The sequence below is a fragment of the Oncorhynchus nerka genome, linkage group LG2 (genome assembly GCF_034236695.1).
Source record: "Oncorhynchus nerka isolate Pitt River linkage group LG2, Oner_Uvic_2.0, whole genome shotgun sequence".
NCBI lineage: Eukaryota > Metazoa > Chordata > Actinopteri > Salmoniformes > Salmonidae > Oncorhynchus > Oncorhynchus nerka.
Window position 1 is genome coordinate 11,527,965 of NC_088397.1, and position 23,589 is coordinate 11,551,553.

The following is a 23,589-nucleotide window of genomic DNA, read 5'->3' on the forward strand; positions in this document are numbered from 1 at the left end:
CCACACCAGTAAACCTCTCCACTAACACCTCCACACCAGTAAACATCTCCACACCAGTAAACCTCTACTAACACCTCCACACCAGTAAACCTCTCCACTAACACCTCCACACCAGTACACCTCTCCACTAACACCTCCACACCAGTAAACATCTCCACTAACACCTCCACACCAGTAAATATCTCCACACCAGTAAACCTCTCCACTAACACCTCCACACCAGTAAACCTCTCCACTAACACCTCCACACCAGTAAACCTCTCCACTAACACCTCCACACCAGTAAACCTCTTCACTAACACCTCCACACCAGTAAACCTCTCCACTAACACCTCCCCACCAGTAAACCTCTCCACACCAGTAAACCTCTCCACACCAGTAAACCCCTCCACTAACATCGCCACACCAGTAAACCTCACCACTAACACCTCCACACCAGTAAACCTCTCCACTAACACCTCCACACCAGTAAACCTCTCCACTAGCACCTCCACACCAGTAAACCTCTCCACACCAGTAAACCTCTCCACACCAGTAAACCTCTCCACTAACACCTCCACACCAGTAAACCTCTCCACACCAGTAAACCTCTCCACTAACACCTCCACACCAGTAAACCTCTCCACTAACACCTCCACACCAGTAAACCACTCCACACCAGTAAACCTCTCCACACCAGTAAACCTCTCCACACCAGTAAAGCTCTCCACACCAGTAAACCTCTCCACACCAGTAAACCTCTCCACACCAGTAAACCTCTCCACACCAGTAAACCTCTCCACACCAGTAAATATCTCCACACCAGTAAACCTCTCCACTAACACCTCCACACCAGTAAATATCTCCACACCAGTAAACCTCTCCACTAACACCTCCACACCAGTAAACATCTCCACACCAGTAAACCTCTCCACACCAGTAAACCTCTCCACTAACACCTCTGATGTCCAGTCAAGGCAAATACTTAGACACAATAGTTGTTAGTGAACTAAACAGTGGAAGTTACCACCTTTCTTTCAACAGTCATTGCACAGTTACGGTGGACAGACACGTTTATCTTGTTATCCCTCAGAACAAGTTCAGAAAGGAAACGCCACGTGTACATTCAACCATTTATTAGAAAAGATTACAATGCATAGTCTTGACGTTAGGCTCTGCTCCTTCAGGGTAGCTCACTGCCAGAGCCAAGCATCATATAAAGATGATCAAACATCTACAGGCAATGAGCACAATAGTCTGAAGGAAGAAACCCAGAACACAGACTGGTGGAGGCTGGAGTGGATCTCAGAAAACAACCAGCATAGCGACTAACAGCTATTTACAGCAGTAGCATGTGTAGAACTGGTCAACTTAAATAGACCGCATGTGAGTTGTATGAATCCAGTTGGTGTGATATCCGCTGATGTGATCAGCTGGTGGCACCACACTGGCGTGCTCCTTCTGAACTGGCCTCACTTCATTCATACTCACTTTTAGACTAGTACGTATAGTCACATGAAAATCATTCTATCAATTAATTAAATAAATAAATAATAAATAAATTAAATTGCCTGAAACGCAAACAATCCGCCCCTCCTTAGACACATTCAGGAACAATGTACTTTACTTCCTCAGTGATTCTGGTCTGGTGTGTACAATTCCTGGTTGCTAAACGGATAGAGGTCAAGTAGTGCACTATATAGGGAATAGGGTGCCATTTGGGATGTAGTCAGTGTACATTCTACATAACCACCTCATCTTCCGCTGTCTGCATAATGAGGTGAATAGCTGCGAGGTAGACGGTTGTTGGGTCTGTTTTGATTTTCAGACGCGCTTTCGGCACATTACAAAATCTCCTTTTCAATTTGTCGTCCCCGAACTTGAATACGCTGTCTCGCTCCCCTGGCATGGGCCTAAAATGACTTTTCTGCATCCCTGGCAAACAAGGGCTACATTCCAAATGGATCCCTATGCCCTACATAGTGCCCTATAGGCCCTGGTCAAAATAAGTGGAGTATGTAGGGCACAGGGTTCCATTTGGGACGTAGCCCTTGTTGTCCAGGGCTGGCAGACAAACCCATCATCAGGCTGGAATAATAGAAATGGGGTCGCTGATAAACTAGAACAATTATGGCATCCTCTGTGGTGTAAATGGGCCTGTTCAGACTGACCTCTCAGAGAGGAGAGGAGGGGGGCTTGGAGAGGGGATTGTCGAGGAGTTGGGCTTGGAGAGGGGATTGTCGAGGAGTTAGGTATTGTATAAAGCTGCAGGGCAGGCTAGTGCCCTCCACCCCTCCACTTTGCATCTGCATGAAGAGCGGCTCCATTGTGCCTGGGCTAATTTCAAGTAATTAGACTCATTCTGCAGGGGTTAATCAAGGATGACTTTCACCCATTACAACCAGAGAGGATGAATCATATGCAGCTGGCAGCCCGGAGCCTCGACACTGACACTGCCGGCGCTGGCAGGCGTTTCCTTCCATCCTGTGCCCTCAGGAGGAGGGATACACTGCCGGGAGAGGCACGACAATATAGTTATTACATTTAATAATATAGAAATAAAGATATTTGTAATCTCTTGGAGTTCAATCTCAACCGTGGTTAGGACACATACATTTCCTAGCATTAATTGGCGCTAAGTGATTATAAAGGTGAAACTGTAACGCTAAGAATTGGGAAGCAAGTACATGGAGTGAATTTAATAAATAACGGCACATGGAATGCAACACGAGTAGCGTACAGACATAAAACAGAGTCAATAACGCCTGGGGAATGAACCAAAGGGAGTGACAGATATAGGGGAGGTAATCAGGAAGGTGATGGAGTCCGGGTGAGTCTCCTGAGGCACAGGTGCGCGTAATAATGGTGGCAGGTGTGTGTAATAATGAATAAACTGCCGCCGGGGAGCGGGACTAGAAGAGACCCCCTCCCTGATGCGAGACTCCAGCTGCAGGACGTTGACCAGAGGGACGGTCCCGAGGACCAGGAGCGGGCCGGACGCTTCTGCTGAGGTGCGGGGACCTGTAAAGCCAGCTGGGGCGCGAGAACCTGTGTAGCCGGCTGGGGCACGGGAACCTGTGGAGCCGGCTGGGGCGCGGGAACCTGTGGAGCCGGCTGGGGCGCGGGAACCTGTGGAGCCGGCTGGGGCGCGGGAACCTGTGGAGCCGGCTGGGGCGCGGGAACCTGTGGAGCCGGCTGGGGCGCGGGAACCTGTGAGGGCTGGCTGGGGCGCGGGAACCTGTGGAGAAAGACACACTGATCTCCATATTGGGTAGTGAGGCTAGCTCCTTCTGAAAGACACACTGGTCTCCATATTGGGTAGTGAGGCTAGCTCCTGCTGAAAGACACACTGGTCTCCATATTGGGTAGTGAGGCTAGCTCCTGCTGAAAGACACACTGGTCTCCATCTTGGGTAGTGAGGCTAGCTCCTGCTGAAAGACACACTGGTCTCCATCTTGGGTAGTGAGACTAGCTCCTGCTGAAAGACACACTGGTCTCCATAGTGGGTAGTGAGGCTAGCTCCTGCTGAAAGACACACTGGGCTCCATATTGGGCAGTGAGACTAGCTCCTGCTGAAAGACACACTGGTCTCCATAGTGGGTAGTGAGGCTAGCTCCTGCTGAAAGACAACACTGGTCTCCATAATGGGTAGTGAGGCTAGCTCCTCCTGAAAGACACACTGGCCTCCATATTGGGTAGTGAGGCTATCTCCTGCTGAAATACACACTGGTCTCCATATTGGGTAGTGAGGCTAGCTCCTGCTCAAAGGCACACTGGTCTTCATATTGGGTAGTGAGGCTAGCTCCTGCCGAAAGACACACTGGCCTCCATATTGGCTAGTGAGGCTAGCTCCTGCTGAAAGACAACACTGGTCTAAATATTGGGCAGTAAGGCTAGCTCCTGCTGAAAGACACACTGGTCTCCATATTGGGCAGTGAGGCTAGCTCCTGCTGAAAGACAACACTGGTCTTCATATTGGGTAGTGAGGCTAGCTCCTGCTGAAAGACAACGCTGGCTCTCCATATTGGGTAGTGAGGCTAGCTCCTGCTGAAAGACACACTGGTCTCCATATTGGGCAGTGAGACTAGCTCCTGCTGAAAGACACACTGGTCTCCATAGTGGGTAGTGAGGCTAGCTCCTGCTGAAAGACAACACCGGTCTCCATATTGGGTAGTGAGGCTAGCTCCTGCTGAAAGACACACTGGGCTCCATATTGGGCAGTGAGACTAGCTCCTGCTGAAAGACACACTGGTCTCCATCTTGGGTAGTGAGGCTAGCTCCTGCTCAAAGGCACACTGGTCTTCATATTGGGTAGTGAGGCTAGCTCCTGCCGAAAGACACACTGGCCTCCATATTGGCTAGTGAGGCTAGCTCCTGCTGAAAGACAACACTGGTCTAAATGGGTTGGGCAGTAAGGGTCTCCATCTTGCTCCTGCTGAAAGACACACTGGTCTCCATAGTGGGCAGTGAGGCTAGCTCCTGCTGAAAGACAACACTGGTCTTCATATTGGGTAGTGAGGCTAGCTCCTGCTGAAAGACAACACTGGTCTCCATAATGTGAGGCTAGTCCTGCTGAAAGACACACTGGTCTCCATCTTGGGCTGAGACTAGCTCCTGCTGAAAGACACACTGGTCTCCATAGTGGGTAGTGAGGCTGCTCCTGCTGAAAGACAACACTGGTCTCCATATTGGGCAGTGAGACTAGCTCCATATTGGGTAGTGAGGCTATCTCCTGCTGAAAGACACACTGGTCTCCATATTGGGTAGTGAGGCTAGCTCCTGCTCAAAGGCACACTGGTCTTCATATTGGGTAGTGAGGCTAGCTCCTGCCGAAAGACACACTGGCCTCCATATTGGCTAGTGAGGCTAGCTCCTGCTGAAAGACAACACTGGTCTAAATATTGGGCAGTAAGGCTAGCTCCTGCTGAAAGACACACTGGTCTCCATATTGGGCAGTGAGGCTAGCTCCTGCTGAAAGACAACACTGGTCTTCATATTGGGTAGTGAGGCTACCTCCTGCTGAAAGACAACGCTGGTCTCCATATTGGGTAGTGAGGCTAGCTCCTGCTGAAAGACATACTGGTCTCCATATTGGGCAGTGAGACTAGCTCCTGCTGAAAGACACACTGGTCTCCATAGTGGGTAGTGAGGCTAGCTCCTGCTGAAAGACAACACTGGTCTCCATATTGGGTAGTGAGGCTAGCTGCTGCTGAAAGACAACACTGGTCTCCATAATGGGTAGTGAGGCTAGCTCCTGCTGAAAGACACACTGGCCTCCATATTGGGTAGTGAGGCTATCTCCTGCTGAAAGACACACTGGTCTCCATGTTGGGTAGTGAGGCTAGCTCCTGCTCAAAGGCATACTGGTCTTCATATTGGGTAGTGAGGCTAGCTCCTGCTGAAAGACAACACTGGTCTCCATATTGGGTAGTGAGGCTAGCTCCTGCTGAAAGACAACACTGGTCTCCATATTGGGTAGTGAGGCTAGCTCCTGCTGAAAGACACACTGGTCTCCATAGTGGGTAGTGAGACTAGCTCCTGCTGAAAGACACACTGGTCTCCATAGTGGGTAGTGAGGCTAGCTTCTGCTGAAAGACAACACTGGTCTCCATAATGGGTAGTGAGGCTAGCTCCTGCTGAAAGACAACACTGGCCTCCATATTGGGTAGTGAGGATAGCTCCTGCCGAAAGACACACTGGTCTCCATATTGGGTTGTGAGGCTAGCTACTGCTCAAAGGCACACTGGTCTTCATATTGGGTAGTGAGGCTAGCTCCTGCTGAAAGACACACGGGTCTCCATATTGGGTAGTGATGCTAGCTCCTGCTGAAAGACAACACTGGTCTCCATAATGGGTAGTGAGGCTAGCTCCTGCTGAAAGACACACTGGCCTCCATATTGGGTAGTGAGGCTATCTCCTGCTGAAAGAAACACTGGTTCCCATATTGGGTAGTGAGGCTAGCTCCTGCTGAAAGACAAAGACACACTGGTCTCCATATTGGGAAGTGAGGCTAGCTCCTTCTGAAAGACACACTGGTCTCCATATTGGGTAGTGATGCTAGCTCCTGCCGAAAGACACACTGGTCTCCATATTGGCTAGTGAGGCTAGCTCCTGCTGAAAGACAACACTGGTCTAAATATTGGGCAGTAAGGCTAGCTCCTGCTGAAAGACACACTGGTCTCCATATTGGGCAGTGAGGCTAGCTCCTGCTGAAAGACAACACTGGACTCCATATTGGGAAGTGAGGCTAGCTCCTGCTGAAAGACACACTGGTCTCCATATTGGGCAGTGAGACTAGCTCCTGCTGAAAGACACACTGGTCTCCATAGTGGATAGTGAGGCTAGCTCCTGCTGAAAGACAACACTGGTCTCCATAATGGGTAGTGAGGCTAGCTCCTCCTGAAAGACACACTGGCCTCCATGTTGGGTAGTGAGGCTAGCTCCTGCCGAAAGACACACTGGTCTCCATATTGGGCAGTGAGGCTAGCTCCTGCTGAAAGACAACACTGGTCTTCATATTGGGTAGTGAGGCTAGCTCCTGCTGAAAGACAACACTGGTCTCCATATTGGGTAGTGAGGCTAGCTCCTGCTGAAAGACACACTGGTCTCCATATTGGGCAGTGAGACTAGCTCCTGCTGAAAGACACACTGGTCTCCATCTTGGGTAGTGAGACTAGCTCCTGCTGAAAGACACACTGGTCTCCATAGTGGGCAGTGAGGCTAGCTCCTGCTGAAAGACAACACTGGTCTTCATATTGGGTAGTGAGGCTAGCTCCTGCTGAAAGACAACACTGGTCTCCATATTGGGCAGTGAGGCTAGCTCCTGCTGAAAGACACACTGGGCTCCATATTGGGCAGTGAGACTAGCTCCTGCTGAAAGACACACTGGTCTCCATAGTGGGTAGTGAGGCTATCTCCTGCTGAAAGACACACTGGTCTCCATCTTGGGTAGTGAGACTAGCTCCTGCTGAAAGACACACTGGTCTCCATAGTGGGTAGTGAGGCTAGCTCCTGCTGAAAGACACACTGGGCTCCATATTGGGCAGTGAGACTAGCTCCTGCTGAAAGACACACTGGTCTCCATAGTGGGTAGTGAGGCTAGCTCCTGCTGAAAGACAACACTGGTCTCCATAATGGGTAGTGAGGCTAGCTCCTCCTGAAAGACACACTGGCCTCCATATTGGGTAGTGAGGCTATCTCCTGCTGAAAGACACACTGGTCTCCATATTGGGTAGTGAGGCTAGCTCCTGCTCAAAGGCACACTGGTCTTCATATTGGGTAGTGAGGCTAGCTCCTGCCGAAAGACACACTGGCCTCCATATTGGCTAGTGAGGCTAGCTCCTGCTGAAAGACAACACTGGTCTAAATATTGGGCAGTAAGGCTAGCTCCTGCTGAAAGACACACTGGTCTCCATATTGGGCAGTGAGGCTAGCTCCTGCTGAAAGACAACACTGGTCTTCATATTGGGTAGTGAGGCTAGCTCCTGCTGAAAGACAACGCTGGTCTCCATATTGGGTAGTGAGGCTAGCTCCTGCTGAAAGACATACTGGTCTCCATATTGGGCAGTGAGACTAGCTCCTGCTGAAAGACACACTGGTCTCCATAGTGGGTAGTGAGGCTAGCTCCTGCTGAAAGACAACACTGGTCTCCATATTGGGTAGTGAGGCTAGCTGCTGCTGAAAGACAACACTGGTCTCCATAATGGGTAGTGAGGCTAGCTCCTGCTGAAAGACACACTGGCCTCCATATTGGGTAGTGAGGCTATCTCCTGCTGAAAGACACACTGGTCTCCATGTTGGGTAGTGAGGCTAGCTCCTGCTCAAAGGCATACTGGTCTTCATATTGGGTAGTGATGCTAGCTCCTGCTGAAAGACAACACTGGTCTCCATAATGGGTAGTGAGGCTAGCTCCTGCTGAAAGACACACTGGCCTCCATATTGGGTAGTGAGGCTATCTCCTGCTGAAAGAAACACTGGTTCCCATATTGGGTAGTGAGGCTAGCTCCTGCTGAAAGACAAAGACACACTGGTCTCCATATTGGGAAGTGAGGCTAGCTCCTTCTGAAAGACACACTGGTCTCCATATTGGGTAGTGATGCTAGCTCCTGCCGAAAGACACACTGGTCTCCATATTGGCTAGTGAGGCTAGCTCCTGCTGAAAGACAACACTGGTCTAAATATTGGGCAGTAAGGCTAGCTCCTGCTGAAAGACACACTGGTCTCCATATTGGGCAGTGAGGCTAGCTCCTGCTGAAAGACAACACTGGACTCCATATTGGGAAGTGAGGCTAGCTCCTGCTGAAAGACACACTGGTCTCCATATTGGGCAGTGAGACTAGCTCCTGCTGAAAGACACACTGGTCTCCATAGTGGGTAGTGAGGCTAGCTCCTGCTGAAAGACAACACTGGTCTCCATAATGGGTAGTGAGGCTAGCTCCTCCTGAAAGACACACTGGCCTCCATGTTGGGTAGTGAGGCTAGCTCCTGCCGAAAGACACACTGGTCTCCATATTGGGCAGTGAGGCTAGCTCCTGCTGAAAGACAACACTGGTCTTCATATTGGGTAGTGAGGCTAGCTCCTGCTGAAAGACAACACTGGTCTCCATATTGGGTAGTGAGGCTAGCTCCTGCTGAAAGACACACTGGTCTCCATATTGGGCAGTGAGACTAGCTCCTGCTGAAAGACACACTGGTCTCCATCTTGGGTAGTGAGACTAGCTCCTGCTGAAAGACACACTGGTCTCCATAGTGGGCAGTGAGGCTAGCTCCTGCTGAAAGACAACACTGGTCTTCATATTGGGTAGTGAGGCTAGCTCCTGCTGAAAGACAACACTGGTCTCCATATTGGGCAGTGAGACTAGCTCCTGCTGAAAGACACACTGGTCTCCATAGTGGGTAGTGAGGCTATCTCCTGCTGAAAGACACACTGGTCTCCATCTTGGGTAGTGAGACTAGCTCCTGCTGAAAGACACACTGGTCTCCATAGTGGGTAGTGAGGCTAGCTCCTGCTGAAAGACACACTGGGCTCCATATTGGGCAGTGAGACTAGCTCCTGCTGAAAGACACACTGGTCTCCATAGTGGGTAGTGAGGCTAGCTCCTGCTGAAAGACAACACTGGTCTCCATAATGGGTAGTGAGGCTAGCTCCTCCTGAAAGACACACTGGCCTCCATATTGGGTAGTGAGGCTATCTCCTGCTGAAAGACACACTGGTCTCCATATTGGGTAGTGAGGCTAGCTCCTGCTCAAAGGCACACTGGTCTTCATATTGGGTAGTGAGGCTAGCTCCTGCCGAAAGACACACTGGCCTCCATATTGGCTAGTGAGGCTAGCTCCTGCTGAAAGACAACACTGGTCTAAATATTGGGCAGTAAGGCTAGCTCCTGCTGAAAGACACACTGGTCTCCATATTGGGCAGTGAGGCTAGCTCCTGCTGAAAGACAACACTGGTCTTCATATTGGGTAGTGAGGCTAGCTCCTGCTGAAAGACAACGCTGGTCTCCATATTGGGTAGTGAGGCTAGCTCCTGCTGAAAGACATACTGGTCTCCATATTGGGCAGTGAGACTAGCTCCTGCTGAAAGACACACTGGTCTCCATAGTGGGTAGTGAGGCTAGCTCCTGCTGAAAGACAACACTGGTCTCCATATTGGGTAGTGAGGCTAGCTGCTGCTGAAAGACAACACTGGTCTCCATAATGGGTAGTGAGGCTAGCTCCTGCTGAAAGACACACTGGCCTCCATATTGGGTAGTGAGGCTATCTCCTGCTGAAAGACACACTGGTCTCCATGTTGGGTAGTGAGGCTAGCTCCTGCTCAAAGGCATACTGGTCTTCATATTGGGTAGTGAGGCTAGCTCCTGCTGAAAGACAACACTGGTCTCCATATTGGGTAGTGAGGCTAGCTCCTGCTGAAAGACAACACTGGTCTCCATATTGGGTAGTGAGGCTAGCTCCTGCTGAAAGACACACTGGTCTCCATAGTGGGTAGTGAGACTAGCTCCTGCTGAAAGACACACTGGTCTCCATAGTGGGTAGTGAGGCTAGCTCCTGCTGAAAGACAACACTGGTCTCCATAATGGGTAGTGAGGCTAGCTCCTGCTGAAAGACAACACTGGCCTCCATATTGGGTAGTGAGGATAGCTCCTGCCGAAAGACACACTGGTCTCCATATTGGGTTGTGAGGCTAGCTACTGCTCAAAGGCACACTGGTCTTCATATTGGGTAGTGAGGCTAGCTCCTGCTGAAAGACACACGGGTCTCCATATTGGGTAGTGATGCTAGCTCCTGCTGAAAGACAACACTGGTCTCCATAATGGGTAGTGAGGCTAGCTCCTGCTGAAAGACACACTGGCCTCCATATTGGGTAGTGAGGCTATCTCCTGCTGAAAGAAACACTGGTTCCCATATTGGGTAGTGAGGCTAGCTCCTGCTGAAAGACAAAGACACACTGGTCTCCATATTGGGAAGTGAGGCTAGCTCCTTCTGAAAGACACACTGGTCTCCATATTGGGTAGTGATGCTAGCTCCTGCCGAAAGACACACTGGTCTCCATATTGGCTAGTGAGGCTAGCTCCTGCTGAAAGACAACACTGGTCTAAATATTGGGCAGTAAGGCTAGCTCCTGCTGAAAGACACACTGGTCTCCATATTGGGCAGTGAGGCTAGCTCCTGCTGAAAGACAACACTGGACTCCATATTGGGAAGTGAGGCTAGCTCCTGCTGAAAGACACACTGGTCTCCATATTGGGCAGTGAGACTAGCTCCTGCTGAAAGACACACTGGTCTCCATAGTGGGTAGTGAGGCTAGCTCCTGCTGAAAGACAACACTGGTCTCCATAATGGGTAGTGAGGCTAGCTCCTCCTGAAAGACACACTGGCCTCCATGTTGGGTAGTGAGGCTAGCTCCTGCCGAAAGACACACTGGTCTCCATATTGGGCAGTGAGGCTAGCTCCTGCTGAAAGACAACACTGGTCTTCATATTGGGTAGTGAGGCTAGCTCCTGCTGAAAGACAACACTGGTCTCCATATTGGGTAGTGAGGCTAGCTCCTGCTGAAAGACACACTGGTCTCCATATTGGGCAGTGAGACTAGCTCCTGCTGAAAGACACACTGGTTCTCCATAGTGGGTAGTGAGGCTAGCTCCTGCTGAAAGACAACACTGGTCTCCATATTGGGCAGTGAGACAAGCTCCTGCTGAAAGACACACTGGTCTCCATAGTGGGTAGTGAAGCTAGCTCCTGCTGAAAGACAACACTGGTCTCCATATTGGGTAGTGAGGCTAGCTGCTGCTGAAAGACAACACTGGTCTCCATAATGGGTAGTGAGGCTAGCTCCTGCTGAAAGACACACTGGCCTCCATATTGGGTAGTGAGGCTATCTCCTGCTGAAAGACACACTGGTCTCCATGTTGGGTAGTGAGGCTAGCTCCTGCTCAAAGGCATACTGGTCTTCATATTGGGTAGTGAGGCTAGCTCCTGCTGAAAGACAACACTGGTCTCCATATTGGGTAGTGAGGCTAGCTCCTGCTGAAAGACAACACTGGTCTCCATAGTGGGTAGTGAGACTAGCTCCTGCTGAAAGACACACTGGTCTCCATAGTGGGTAGTGAGGCTAGCTCCTGCTGAAAGACAACACTGGTCTCCATAATGGGTAGTGAGGCTAGCTCCTGCTGAAAGACAACACTGGCCTCCATATTGGGTAGTGAGGATAGCTCCTGCCGAAAGACACACTGGTCTCCATATTGGGTTGTGAGGCTAGCTACTGCTCAAAGGCACACTGGTCTTCATATTGGGTAGTGAGGCTAGCTCCTGCTGAAAGACACACGGGTCTCCATATTGGGTAGTGATGCTAGCTCCTGCTGAAAGACAACACTGGTCTCCATAATGGGTAGTGAGGCTAGCTCCTGCTGAAAGACACACTGGCCTCCATATTGGGTAGTGAGGCTAGCTCCTGCTGAAAGACAAAGACACACTGGTCTCCATATTGGGAAGTGAGGCTAGCTCCTTCTGAAAGACACACTGGTCTCCATATTGGGTAGTGATGCTAGCTCCTGCCGAAAGACACACTGGTCTCCATATTGGCTAGTGAGGCTAGCTCCTGCTGAAAGACAACACTGGTCTAAATATTGGGCAGTAAGGCTAGCTCCTGCTGACAGACACACTGGTCTCCATATTGGGCAGTGAGGCTAGCTCCTGCTGAAAGACAACACTGGACTCCATATTGGGAAGTGAGGCTAGCTCCTGCTGAAAGACACACTGGTCTCCATATTGGGCAGTGAGACTAGCTCCTGCTGAAAGACACACTGGTCTCCATAGTGGGTAGTGAGGCTAGCTCCTGCTGAAAGACAACACTGGTCTCCATAATGGGTAGTGAGGCTAGCTCCTCCTGAAAGACACACTGGCCTCCATGTTGGGTAGTGAGGCTAGCTCCTGCCGAAAGACACACTGGTCTCCATATTGGGCAGTGAGGCTAGCTCCTGCTGAAAGACAACACTGGTCTTCATATTGGGTAGTGAGGCTAGCTCCTGCTGAAAGACAACACTGGTCTCCATATTGGGTAGTGAGGCTAGCTCCTGCTGAAAGACACACTGGTCTCCATATTGGGCAGTGAGACTAGCTCCTGCTGAAAGACACACTGGTTCTCCATAGTGGGTAGTGAGGCTAGCTCCTGCTGAAAGACAACACTGGTCTCCATATTGGGCAGTGAGACAAGCTCCTGCTGAAAGACATACTGGTCTCCATAGTGGGTAGTGAGGCTAGCTCCTGCTGAAAGACAACACTGGTCTCCATAATGTGTAGTGAGGCTAGCTCCTGCTGAAAGACACACTGGCCTCCATATTGGGTAGTGAGGCTATCTCCTGCTGAAAGACACACTGGGCTCCATGTTGGGTAGTGAGGCTAGCTCCTGCTCAAAGGCACACTGGTCTTCATATTGGGTAGTGAGGCTAGCTCCTGCTGAAAGACAACACGGGTCTCCATATTGGGTAGTGAGGCTAGCTCCTGCTGAAAGACAACACTGGTCTCCATATTGGGTAGTGAGGCTAGCTCCTGCTGAAAGACAACACTGGTCTCCATAATGGGTAGTGAGGCTAGCTCCTGCTGAAAGACACACTGGCCTCCATATTGGGTAGTGAGGCTATCTCCTGCTGAAAGACACACTGGTCTCCATATTGGGTAGTGAGGCTAGCTCCTGCTCAAAGGCACACTGGTCTTCATATTGGGTAGTGAGGCTAGCTCCTGCTGAAAGACAACACTGGTCTCCATATTGGGTAGTGAGGCTAGCTCCTGCTGAAAGACACACTGGTCTCCATATTGGGTAGTGAGGCTAGCTCCTGCTGAAAGACAACACTGGTCTCCATAATGGGTAGTGAGGCTAGCTCCTGCTGAAAGACACACTGGTCTCCATCTTGGGTAGTGGGACTAGCTCCTGCTGAAAGACACACTGGTCTCCATAGTGGGTAGTGAGGCTAGCTCCTGCTGAAAGACAACACTGGTCTCCATATTGGGTAGTGAGGCTAGCTCCTGCTGAAAGACACACTGGTCTCCATACTGGGCAGTGAGACTAGCTCCTGCTGAAAGACAACACTGGTCTCCATATTGGGTAGTGAGGCTAGCTCCTGCTGAAAGACAACACTGGTCTCCATATTGGGTAGTGAGGCTAGCTCCTGCTGAAATTCACACTGGTCTCCATATTGGGTAGTGAGGCTAGCTCCTGCTGAAAGACAACACTGGTCTCCATAATGGGTAGTGAGGCTAGCTCCTGCTGAAAGACACACTGGTCACCATCTTGGGTAGTGGGACTAGCTCCTGCTGAAAGACACACTGGTCTCCATAGTGGGTAGTGAGGCTAGCTCCTGCTGAAAGACAACACTGGTCTCCATAATGGGTAGTGAGGCTAGCTCCTGCTCAAAGGCACACTGGTCTTCATATTGGGTAGTGAGGCTAGCTCCTGCTGAAAGACAACACTGGTCTCCATATTGGGTTGTGAGGCTAGCTCCTCTTGAAAGACAACACTGGTCTCCATATTGGGTAGTGAGGCTAACTCCTGCAGAAAGACACACTGGTCTCCATATTGGGCAGTGAGGCTAGCTCCTGCAGAAAGACACACTGGTCTTCATATTGGGTAGTGAGGCTAGCTCCTGCTGAAAGACAACACTGGTCTCCATATTGGGTAGTGAGGCTAGCTCCTGCTGAAAGACACACTGGCCTCCATATTGGGTAGTGAGTCTATCTCCTGCTGAAAGAGACACTGGTCTCCATTTTGGGTAGTGAGGCTAGCTCCTGCAGAAAGACACATGGGTCTCCATATTGGGTAGTGAGGCTAGCTCCTGCTGAAAGACACACTGGTCTCCATATTGGGTAGTGAGGCTAGCTCCTGCTGAAAGACAACACTGGTCTCCATATTGGGTTGTGAGGCTAGCTCCTCTTGAAAGACAACACTGGTCTCCATATTGGGTAGTGAGGCTAACTCCTGCTGAAAGACAACACTGGTCTCCATATTGGGCAGTGAGGCTAGCTCCTGCAGAAAGACACACTGGTCTCCATTTTGGGTAGTGAGGCTAGCTCCTGCTGAAAGACACATGGGTCTCCATATTGGGTAGTGAGGCTAGCTCCTGCTGAAAGACAACACTGGTCTCCATATTGGGCAGTGAGGCTAGCTCCTGCTGAAAGACACACTGGTCTCCATATTGGGTAGTGAGGCTAGCTCCTGCTAAAAGACACACTGGTCTCCATATTGGGTAGTGAGGCTAGCTCCTGCTGAAAGACAACACTGGTCTCCATATTGGGTAGTGAGGCTAGCTCCTGCTAAAAGACACGCTGGTCTCCATATTGGGCAGTGAGGCTAGCTCCTGTTGAAAGACACACTGGTCTCCATATTGGGTAGTGAGGCTAGCTCTTGCTGAAAGACAACACTGGTCTCCATATTGGGTAGTGAGGCTAGCTCCTGCTGAAAGACAACACTGGTCTCCATATTGGGTAGTGAGGCTAGCTCCTGCTGAAAGACAACACTGGTTCCATATTGGGTAGCGAGGCTATCTCCTGCTGAAATACACACTGGTCTCCATATTGGGTAGTGAGGCTAACTCCTGCTGAAAGACACACTGGTCTCCATATTGGGTAGTGAGGCTAGCTCCTGCCGAAGGACACACTGGGCTCCATATTGGGTAGTGAGGCTAGCTCCTGCTGAAAGACAACACTGGTCTCCATATTGGGTAGTGAGGCTAGCTCCTGCTGAAATTCAACACTGGTCTCCATATTGGGTAGTGAGGCTAGCTCCTGCTAAAAGACAACACTGGCCTCCATATTGGGTAGTGAGGCTAGCTCCTGCTGAAAGACAACACTGGTCTCCATATTGGGCAGTGAGGTTAGCTCCTGCAGAAAGACACGCTGGTCTTCATATTGGGAAGTGAGGCTAGCTCCTGCTGAAAGACAACACTGGCGTCCATATTGGGTAGTGAGGCTAGCTCCTGCCGAAGGACACACTGGTCTCCATATTGGGTAGTGAGGCTAGCTCCTGCTGAAAGACAACACTGGTCTCCATATTGGGTAGTGAGGTTAGCTCCTGCTGAAAGACAACACTGGTCTCCATATTGGGTAGTGAGGCTAGCTCCTGCTGAAAGACAACACTGGTCTCCATATTGGGTTGTGAGGCTAGCTCCTCTTGAAAGACAACACTGGTCTCCATATTGGGTAGTGAGGCTAACTCCTGCAGAAAGACACACTGGTCTCCATATTGGGCAGTGAGGCTAGCTCCTGCAGAAAGACACACTGGTCTTCATATTGGGTAGTGAGGCTAGCTCCTGCTGAAAGACAACACTGGTCTCCATATTGGGTAGTGAGGCTAGCTCCTGCTGAAAGACACACTGGCCTCCATATTGGGTAGTGAGTCTATCTCCTGCTGAAAGACACACTGGTCTCCATTTTGGGTAGTGAGGATAGCTCCTGCTGAAAGACAACACTGGTCTCCATATTGGGCAGTGAGGCTAGCTCCTGCTAAAAGACACACTGGTCTCCATATTGGGTAGTGAGGCTAGCTCCTGCTGAAAGACAACACTGGTCTCCATATTGGGTAGTGAGGCTAGCTCCTGCTAAAAGACACGCTGGTCTCCATATTGGGCAGTGAGGCTAGCTCCTGTTGAAAGACACACTGGTCTCCATATTGGGTAGTGAGGCTAGCTCTTGCTGAAAGACAACACTGGTCTCCATATTGGGTTGTGAGGCTAGCTCCTCTTGAAAGACAACACTGGTCTCCATATTGGGTAGTGAGGCTAGCTCCTGCTGAAAGACAACACTGGTTCCATATTGGGTAGTGAGGTTAGCTCCTGCTGAAAGACAACACTGGTCTCCATATTGGGTAGCGAGGTTAGCTCCTGCAGAAAGACACGCTGGTCTTCATATTGGGAAGTGAGGCTAGCTCCTGCTGAAAGACAACACTGGCCTCCATATTGGGTAGTGAGGCTAGCTCCTGCTGAAAGACAACACTGGCCTCCATATTGGGTAGTGAGGCTAGCTCCTGCTGAAAGACAACACTGGCCTCCATATTGGGTAGTGAGGCTAGCTCCTGCTGAAAGACTACACTGGTCTCCATATTGGGTAGTATAACCTACCCTCATTCTTCTCCTTTCCTTTAAAAAGGCCAGTGCTGTCCATTCAGGAGGAACCCTTCACTGTACTGCACCTGAGTAAAGGCCACTGGGACTAGACTCATTATGGCTGGGGCCCACACAACAGATAGAGAGTAATGGGTCTGCTCAGGATGCTAATGGTGAGTGTGTGTGTGTGCCATGTAACCTGCATGTTTGGTTTTTGGATGTTCCATTACAAATGGAATGGTATGAGCTATGTGGTTTCCTCAATAGATCTCTTGGAGCAGTCTGATTGTCCACAGACCAACAGACCAACTAACAGCTGTTTGCTTTCAACTATTCATTTTCTACGACCAACCATCAAGGAAACGGCATTTGCGAACGACACATAGCTGCTCTTTACTGCTCTACTTGTTCCACCTTCAGTCATTGATCCAGATGGGGACTTCTTTCACAGTGGGACGCTACAAAAATGTCCTCTCATATCTTATGTGACTGCTGTTTGAATGCCTCTGAATGGGATTGTCTGTCTGTCTATGGTTCTCCATGGTACCGTTAGCAGGAAGCTGCAGAACGGCTATTAGGAAGGTAATTCTGCACATAGCTAGCTGAGAGAGAGAGAAAGGGAAAGAGAGAGAGGGAGACGGAGGGAGAGAGAGAGAATGGAATGAGAGGTGGAGAGGGAGATGGAGAGAGAGAGACGGAGGGAGAGAGATGGATTAGCTGGCTTCCATGATCACACACACCACACACACACACACACACACACACACACACACACACACACACACATTTCTCCAGTGAGACATCTAAACCACCTCACTCAATCCATACAACACTTGACAGAAGGACCCTCCCATTGGTCACATGATATAGTCTCAACTTTTTTGAGACTATGCACACTCACTGCACTCTACCCACACAGTCACACATACTTACACTGACACCCCAACACACACACACACACTGGACTCTACCCACACAATCACACCTACTTACACTGACACCTCAACAAACACACACACACACACACACACACACACACACACACACACACACACTGGACTCTACCCACACACTGGACTCTACCCACACACTGGACTCTACCCACACAATCACACCTACTCACACTGACACCCCAACACACACACACACACACTGGACTCTACCCACACACTGGACTCTACCTACACACTCACACATACTGTACTTACACTGACACCCCACATACGCTGATGCCACTGTTTATTATCTGTCCTGTTGCCTAGTCACCTTGCCTATATGTACAGTATATAGCTACCTCAATTACCTCGTACCCCTGCACAGCGATTCAGTACTGGTACTCTCTATATATAGCCATTGTTTTTATTAATTCATTATTCACTGTGTATATATTCTTTCTGTCACTATCTCTATTATTTGATTTTTTATCTTGTAACTCTGCATTGTTGAAAAAGGACCCACAAGTAAACATTTCACTGTTAGTCAACACCTGTTGTCTACGAAGCTAGGAACCCTGATAATAGTTAAATGATATTTAGTCTCAACTATAGACCGTCTCAATGGTCACATGATATCAAGCCTTAACTGTGGACGCTCCCAATGGTCACATGATATCAAGCCTTTACTGTGGACGCTCCCAATGGTCACATGATATCAAGCCTTAACTGTGGACGCTCCCAATGGTCACATGATATCAAGCCTTAACTGTGGATGCTCCCAATGGTCACATGATATCAAGCCATAACTGTGGATGCTCCCAATGGTCACATGATATCAAGCCTTAACTGTGGATGCTCCCAATGGTCACATGATATCAAGCCATAACTGTGGACGCTCCCTCCCAATGGTCACATGATATCAAGCCTTAACTGTGGACCTTCACAATGGTCACATTGAGTGATTGACAGTTAGTGGATTAATACCAATCAAACCTGATGCTGTTTAAGGCTGAGCTAGACACAGGCTGTGGGGTGATGCTGTTCAAGGCTGAGCCAGACACATGCTGTGGGGTGATGCTGTTCAAGGCTGAGCCAGACACATGCTGTGGGGTGATGCTGTTCAAGGCTGAGCCAGACACATGCTGTGGGGTGATGCTGTTCAAGGCTGAGCCAGACACAGGCTGTGGGGTGATGCTGTTCAAGGCTGAGCCAGACACATGCTGTGGGGTGATGCTGAGCCAGACACAGGCTGTGGGGTGATGCTGAGCCAGACACAGGCTGTGGGGTGATGCTGTTCAAGGCTGAGCCAGACACATGCTGTGGGGTGATGCTGAGCCAGACACAGGCTGTGGGGTGATGCTGTTCAAGGCTGAGCCAGACACAGGCTGTGGGGTGATACTGTTCAAGGCTGAGCCAGACACAGGCTGTGGGGTGATGCTGAGCCAGACACAGGCTGTGGGGTGATGCTGTTCAAGGCTGAGCCAGACACAGGCTGTGGGGTGATGCTGTTCAAGGCTGAGCCAGACACAGGCTGTGGGGTGATGCTGAGCCAGACACAGGCTGTGGGGTGATGCTGAGCCAGACACAGGCTGTGGGGTGATGCTGTTCAAGGCTGAGCCAGACACAGGCTGTGGGGTGATGCTGTTCAAGGCTGAGCCAGACACAGGCTGTGGGGTGATGCTGAGCCAGACACAGGCTGTGGGGTGATGCTGAGCCAGACACAGGCTGTGGGGTCATGCTGTTCAAGGCTCCCATGTGAATGTGAATAAGAGTGACTTTGTAGAAAGAGCATGAATCTCCTAGCTGTTTTTATTTTTTTATTTCACCTTATTTAACCAGGTAAGCTAGTTGAGAACAAGTTCTCATTTACAACTGCAACCTGGCCAAGATAAAGCAAAGCAGTGTGACACAAACAACAACACAGAGTTACATGTAATTAACAAGCGTACAGTCAATAACACAATAGAAAAAAAATAAAGTCTATATACAGTGTGTGCAAATGTTGTGAGGAGGTAGGCAATTAATAGGCCATAGTAGCGGAGTAATTACAATTTAGCAGATTAACACTGGAGTGATAGATGAGCAGATGATGATGATCAGATGATGATGTGTAAGTAGTGATACTGGTGTGCAAAAGAGCAATAAAGTGAATAAAAACAATATCAGGATGAGGTAGGTAGATTGGGTGGGCTATTTACAGATGGACTATGTACAGCTGCAGCGATCGGTGAGCTGCTCAGATGGCTGATGTTTAAAGTTAGTGAGGGAAATATAAGTCTCCAGCTTCAGCGATTTTTGCAATTCGTTCCAGTCGCTGGCAGCAGAGAACTGGAAGGAAAGGCGGCCAAAGGAGGTGTTGGCTTTGGGGATGACCAGTGAGATATACCCGCTGGAGCGTGTGCTACGGGTGGGTGTTGTTATCGTGACCAGTGAACTGAGATAAGGCAGAGCTTTACCTAGCATAGACTTTTAGATGACCTGGAGCCAGTGGGTCTGGCGACGAATATGTAGCGAGGGCCAGCCTACTAGAGCATACAGGTCGCAGTGGTGGGTGGTATAAGGCGCTTTGGTAACAAAATGGATGGCACTGTGATAGACTGCATCCAATTTGCTGAGTAGAGTATTGGAAGCTATTTTGTAGATTACATCGCCGAATTCGAGGGCCGGTAGGATAGTCAGTTTTACTAGGGTAAGTTTGGCGGCGTGAGTGAAGGAGGCTTTATTGTGAAATAGAAAGCCGATTCTAGTTTTGATTTTGGATTGGAGATGTTTGATATGAGTCTGGAAGGAGAGTTTACAGTCTAGCCAGACACATAGGTATTTGTAGTTGTCCACGTATTCTAGGTCAGAACCGTCCAGAGTATTGATGCTAGTCGGGCGGTCGAGTGCGGGCAGCGAACGGTTGAAAAGCATAGATTTGGTTTTACTGGCGTTTAAGAGCAGTTGGAGGCCACAGAAGGAGTGTCGTATGGCATTGAAGCTCGTTTGGAGGTTAGTTAACACTGTTGTCTCAATGCTAATGTTTCTCCTCCATCACCGCTCTATCACGCCGAACCAACTTGAGTCGCAAATGGCAGCCTATTCTCTACATAGTGCACTACTTTTGATGAGGGTCCATAGGGCCCTGGTCAAAGGTAGTGTACTATGTTAGTAGTAGGGGTGTCATTTGGGACGCAGACCAACTCTTGATTGGAACGAGAACCTCTATATGATTGCAGTCTCTTTATACAAAGAAAAAACCCATCTAATTTACTTGGGATATCTCTCCACCATCTTCCATTTGGTAAAGTGGAAATTGTGTGGGGGGGACCTAGCTAGCGTCTTGGAAATGTCCCAGCCCAGCCACCATTGTAAATCTTGGCCAATTCCCCATTATTTTAGTATGGCTCCCACCCCAGTGAAATGTCCCATCAATGATGTAATTGAATCAATAATTGTAATCTTCCCGACATTTCTGATAGTGTGTGTGGTGTGTGTGTATGCGCGCATGTGTGAATGTGTGCTTCCATTTGTGTGTGTGTGACCATGTGTGGGTGCGTGCTTCCATGTGTGTGTGCTTCCATGTGCGCGTGTGTGTGAGACAGTGGTAATTACTTCTCACAGTCGGAGAACAGAGGAAGAGCTGGAGTCATGAAGATACTGTGTTCTGCTGTCTATAGGACACTATTCTGAACTGTTCTCTTCCTGATCTAAGGGACTGTAGCTCACACTGCAGTGAGACATTCCACTAGGTCTGATACAGAGATATAGAAACAGCACTGATACTGATACAGAGATATAGAAACAGCACTGATACTGAATCAGAGATATAGAAACAACACTGATACTGATATAGAGATATAGAACAGCACTGATACTGATACAGAGATATATAAACAGCACTGATACTGATATAGAGATATAGAAACAGCACCAATACAGAGATATATAACCAACACTGATACAGAGATATAGAAACAGCACTGATACTGATATAGAGATATAGAAACAGCACTGATACAGAGATATAGAAACAGCACTGATACTGATATAGAGATATAGAAACAGCACTGATACTGATACAGAGATATAGAAACAGCACTGATACTGATATAGAGATATAGAAACAGCACTGATACAGAGATATAGAAACAACACTGATATAGAGATATAGAAACAACACTGATATAGAGATATAGAAACAGCACTGATACTGATATAGAGATATAGAAACAGCACTGATACTGAATCAGAGATATAGAAACAGCACTGATACTGATATAGAGATATAGAAACAGCACCGATACAGAGATATATAAACAACACTGATACAGAGATATAGAAACAGCACTGATACTGATACAGAGATATAGAAACAGCACTGATACTGATACAGAGATATAGAAACAGCACTGATACTGATATAGAAACAGCACTGATACTGATATAGAGATATAGAAACAGCACTGATACAGAGATATAGAAACAACACTGATATAGAGATATAGAAACAGCACTGATACTGATATAGAGATATAGGAACAGCACTGATACTGATACAGAGATATACAGTGCCTTGCGAAAGTATTCGGCCCCCTTGAACTTTGCGACCTTTTGCCACATTTCAGGCTTCAAACATAAAGATATAAAACTGTATTTTTTTGTGAAGAATCAACAACAAGTGGGACACAATCATGAAGTGGAACGACATTTATTGGATATTTCAAACTTTTTTAACAAATCAAAAACTGAAAAATTGGGCGTGCAAAATTATTCAGCCCCCTTAAGTTAATACTTTTTAGCGCCACCTTTTGCTGCGATTACAGCTGTAAGTCGCTTGGGGTATGTCTCTATCAGTTTTGCACATCGAGAGACTGACATTTTTTCCCATTCCTCCTTGCAAAACAGCTCGAGCTCAGTGAGGTTGGATGGAGAGCATTTGTGAACAGCAGTTTTCAGTTCTTTCCACAGATTCTCGATTGGATTCAGGTCTGGACTTTGACTTGGCCATTCTAACACCTGGATATGTTTATTTTTGAACCATTCCATTGCAGATGTTGCTTTATGTTTTGGATCATTGTCTTGTTGGAAGACACATCTCCCTCCCAGTCTCAGGTCTTTTGCAGACTCCATCAGGTTTTCTTCCAGAATGGTCCTGTATTTGGCTCCATCCATCTTCCCATCAATTTTAACCATCTTCCCTGTCCCTGCTGAAGAAAAGCAGGCCCAAACCATGATGCTGCCACCACCATGTTTGACAGTGGGGATGGTGTGTTCAGGGTGATGAGCTGAGTTGCTTTTACGCCAAACATAACGTTTTGCATTGTTGCCAAAAAGTTCAATTTTGGTTTCATCTGACCAGAGCACCTTCTTCCACATGTTTGGTCTCCCAGGTGGCTTGTGGCAAACTTTAAACAACACTTTTTATGGATATCTTTAAGAATTGGCTTTCTTCTTGCCACTCTTCCATAAAGGCCAGATTTGTGCAATATACGACTGATTGTTGTCCTATGGACAGAGTCTCCCACCTCAGCTGTAGATCTCTGCAGTTCATCCAGTGTGATCATGGGCCTCTTGGCTGCATCTCTGATCAGTCTTCTCCTTGTATGAGCTGAAAGTTTAGAGGGACGGCCAGGTCTTGGTAGATTTGCAGTGGTCTGATACTCCTTCCATTTCAATATTATCGCTTGCACAGTGCTCCTTGGGATGTTTAAAGCTTGGGAAATCTTTTTGTATCCAAATCCGGCTTTAAACTTCTTCACAACAGTATCTCGGACCTGCCTGGTGTGTTCCTTGTTCTTCATGATGTTCTCTGCGCTTTTAACGGACCTCTGAGACTATCACAGTGCAGGTGCATTTATACGGAGACTTGATTACACACAGGTGGATTGTATTTATCATCATTAGTCATTTAGGTCAACATGGGATCATTCAGAGATCCTCACTGAACTTCTGGAGAGAGTTTGCTGCACTGAAAGTAAAGGGGCTGAATAATTTTGCACGCCCAATTTTTCAGTGTTTGATTTGTTAAAAAAGTTTGAAATATCCAATAAATGTCGTTCCACTTCATGATTGTGTCCCACTTGTTGTTGATTCTTCACAAA

At 48.6% G+C, this 23,589-nt stretch overlaps 1 protein-coding gene across 1 annotated transcript in view; it reads right to left on the bottom strand.

Moving 5' to 3' along the window:
* Positions 1-2,684: 2,684 nt before the first annotated feature.
* Positions 2,685-23,589, bottom strand: part of LOC135572548 (uncharacterized) — an 80,682-nt gene continuing 59,777 nt past the window's right edge. Inside the window, exon 2 of the mRNA XM_065020684.1 lies at positions 2,685-3,217. Within this exon, the coding sequence (XP_064876756.1) occupies positions 2,735-3,217 (483 nt within the window). The 3' untranslated portion in view covers positions 2,685-2,734. The remainder of the gene's footprint in view (positions 3,218-23,589) is intronic.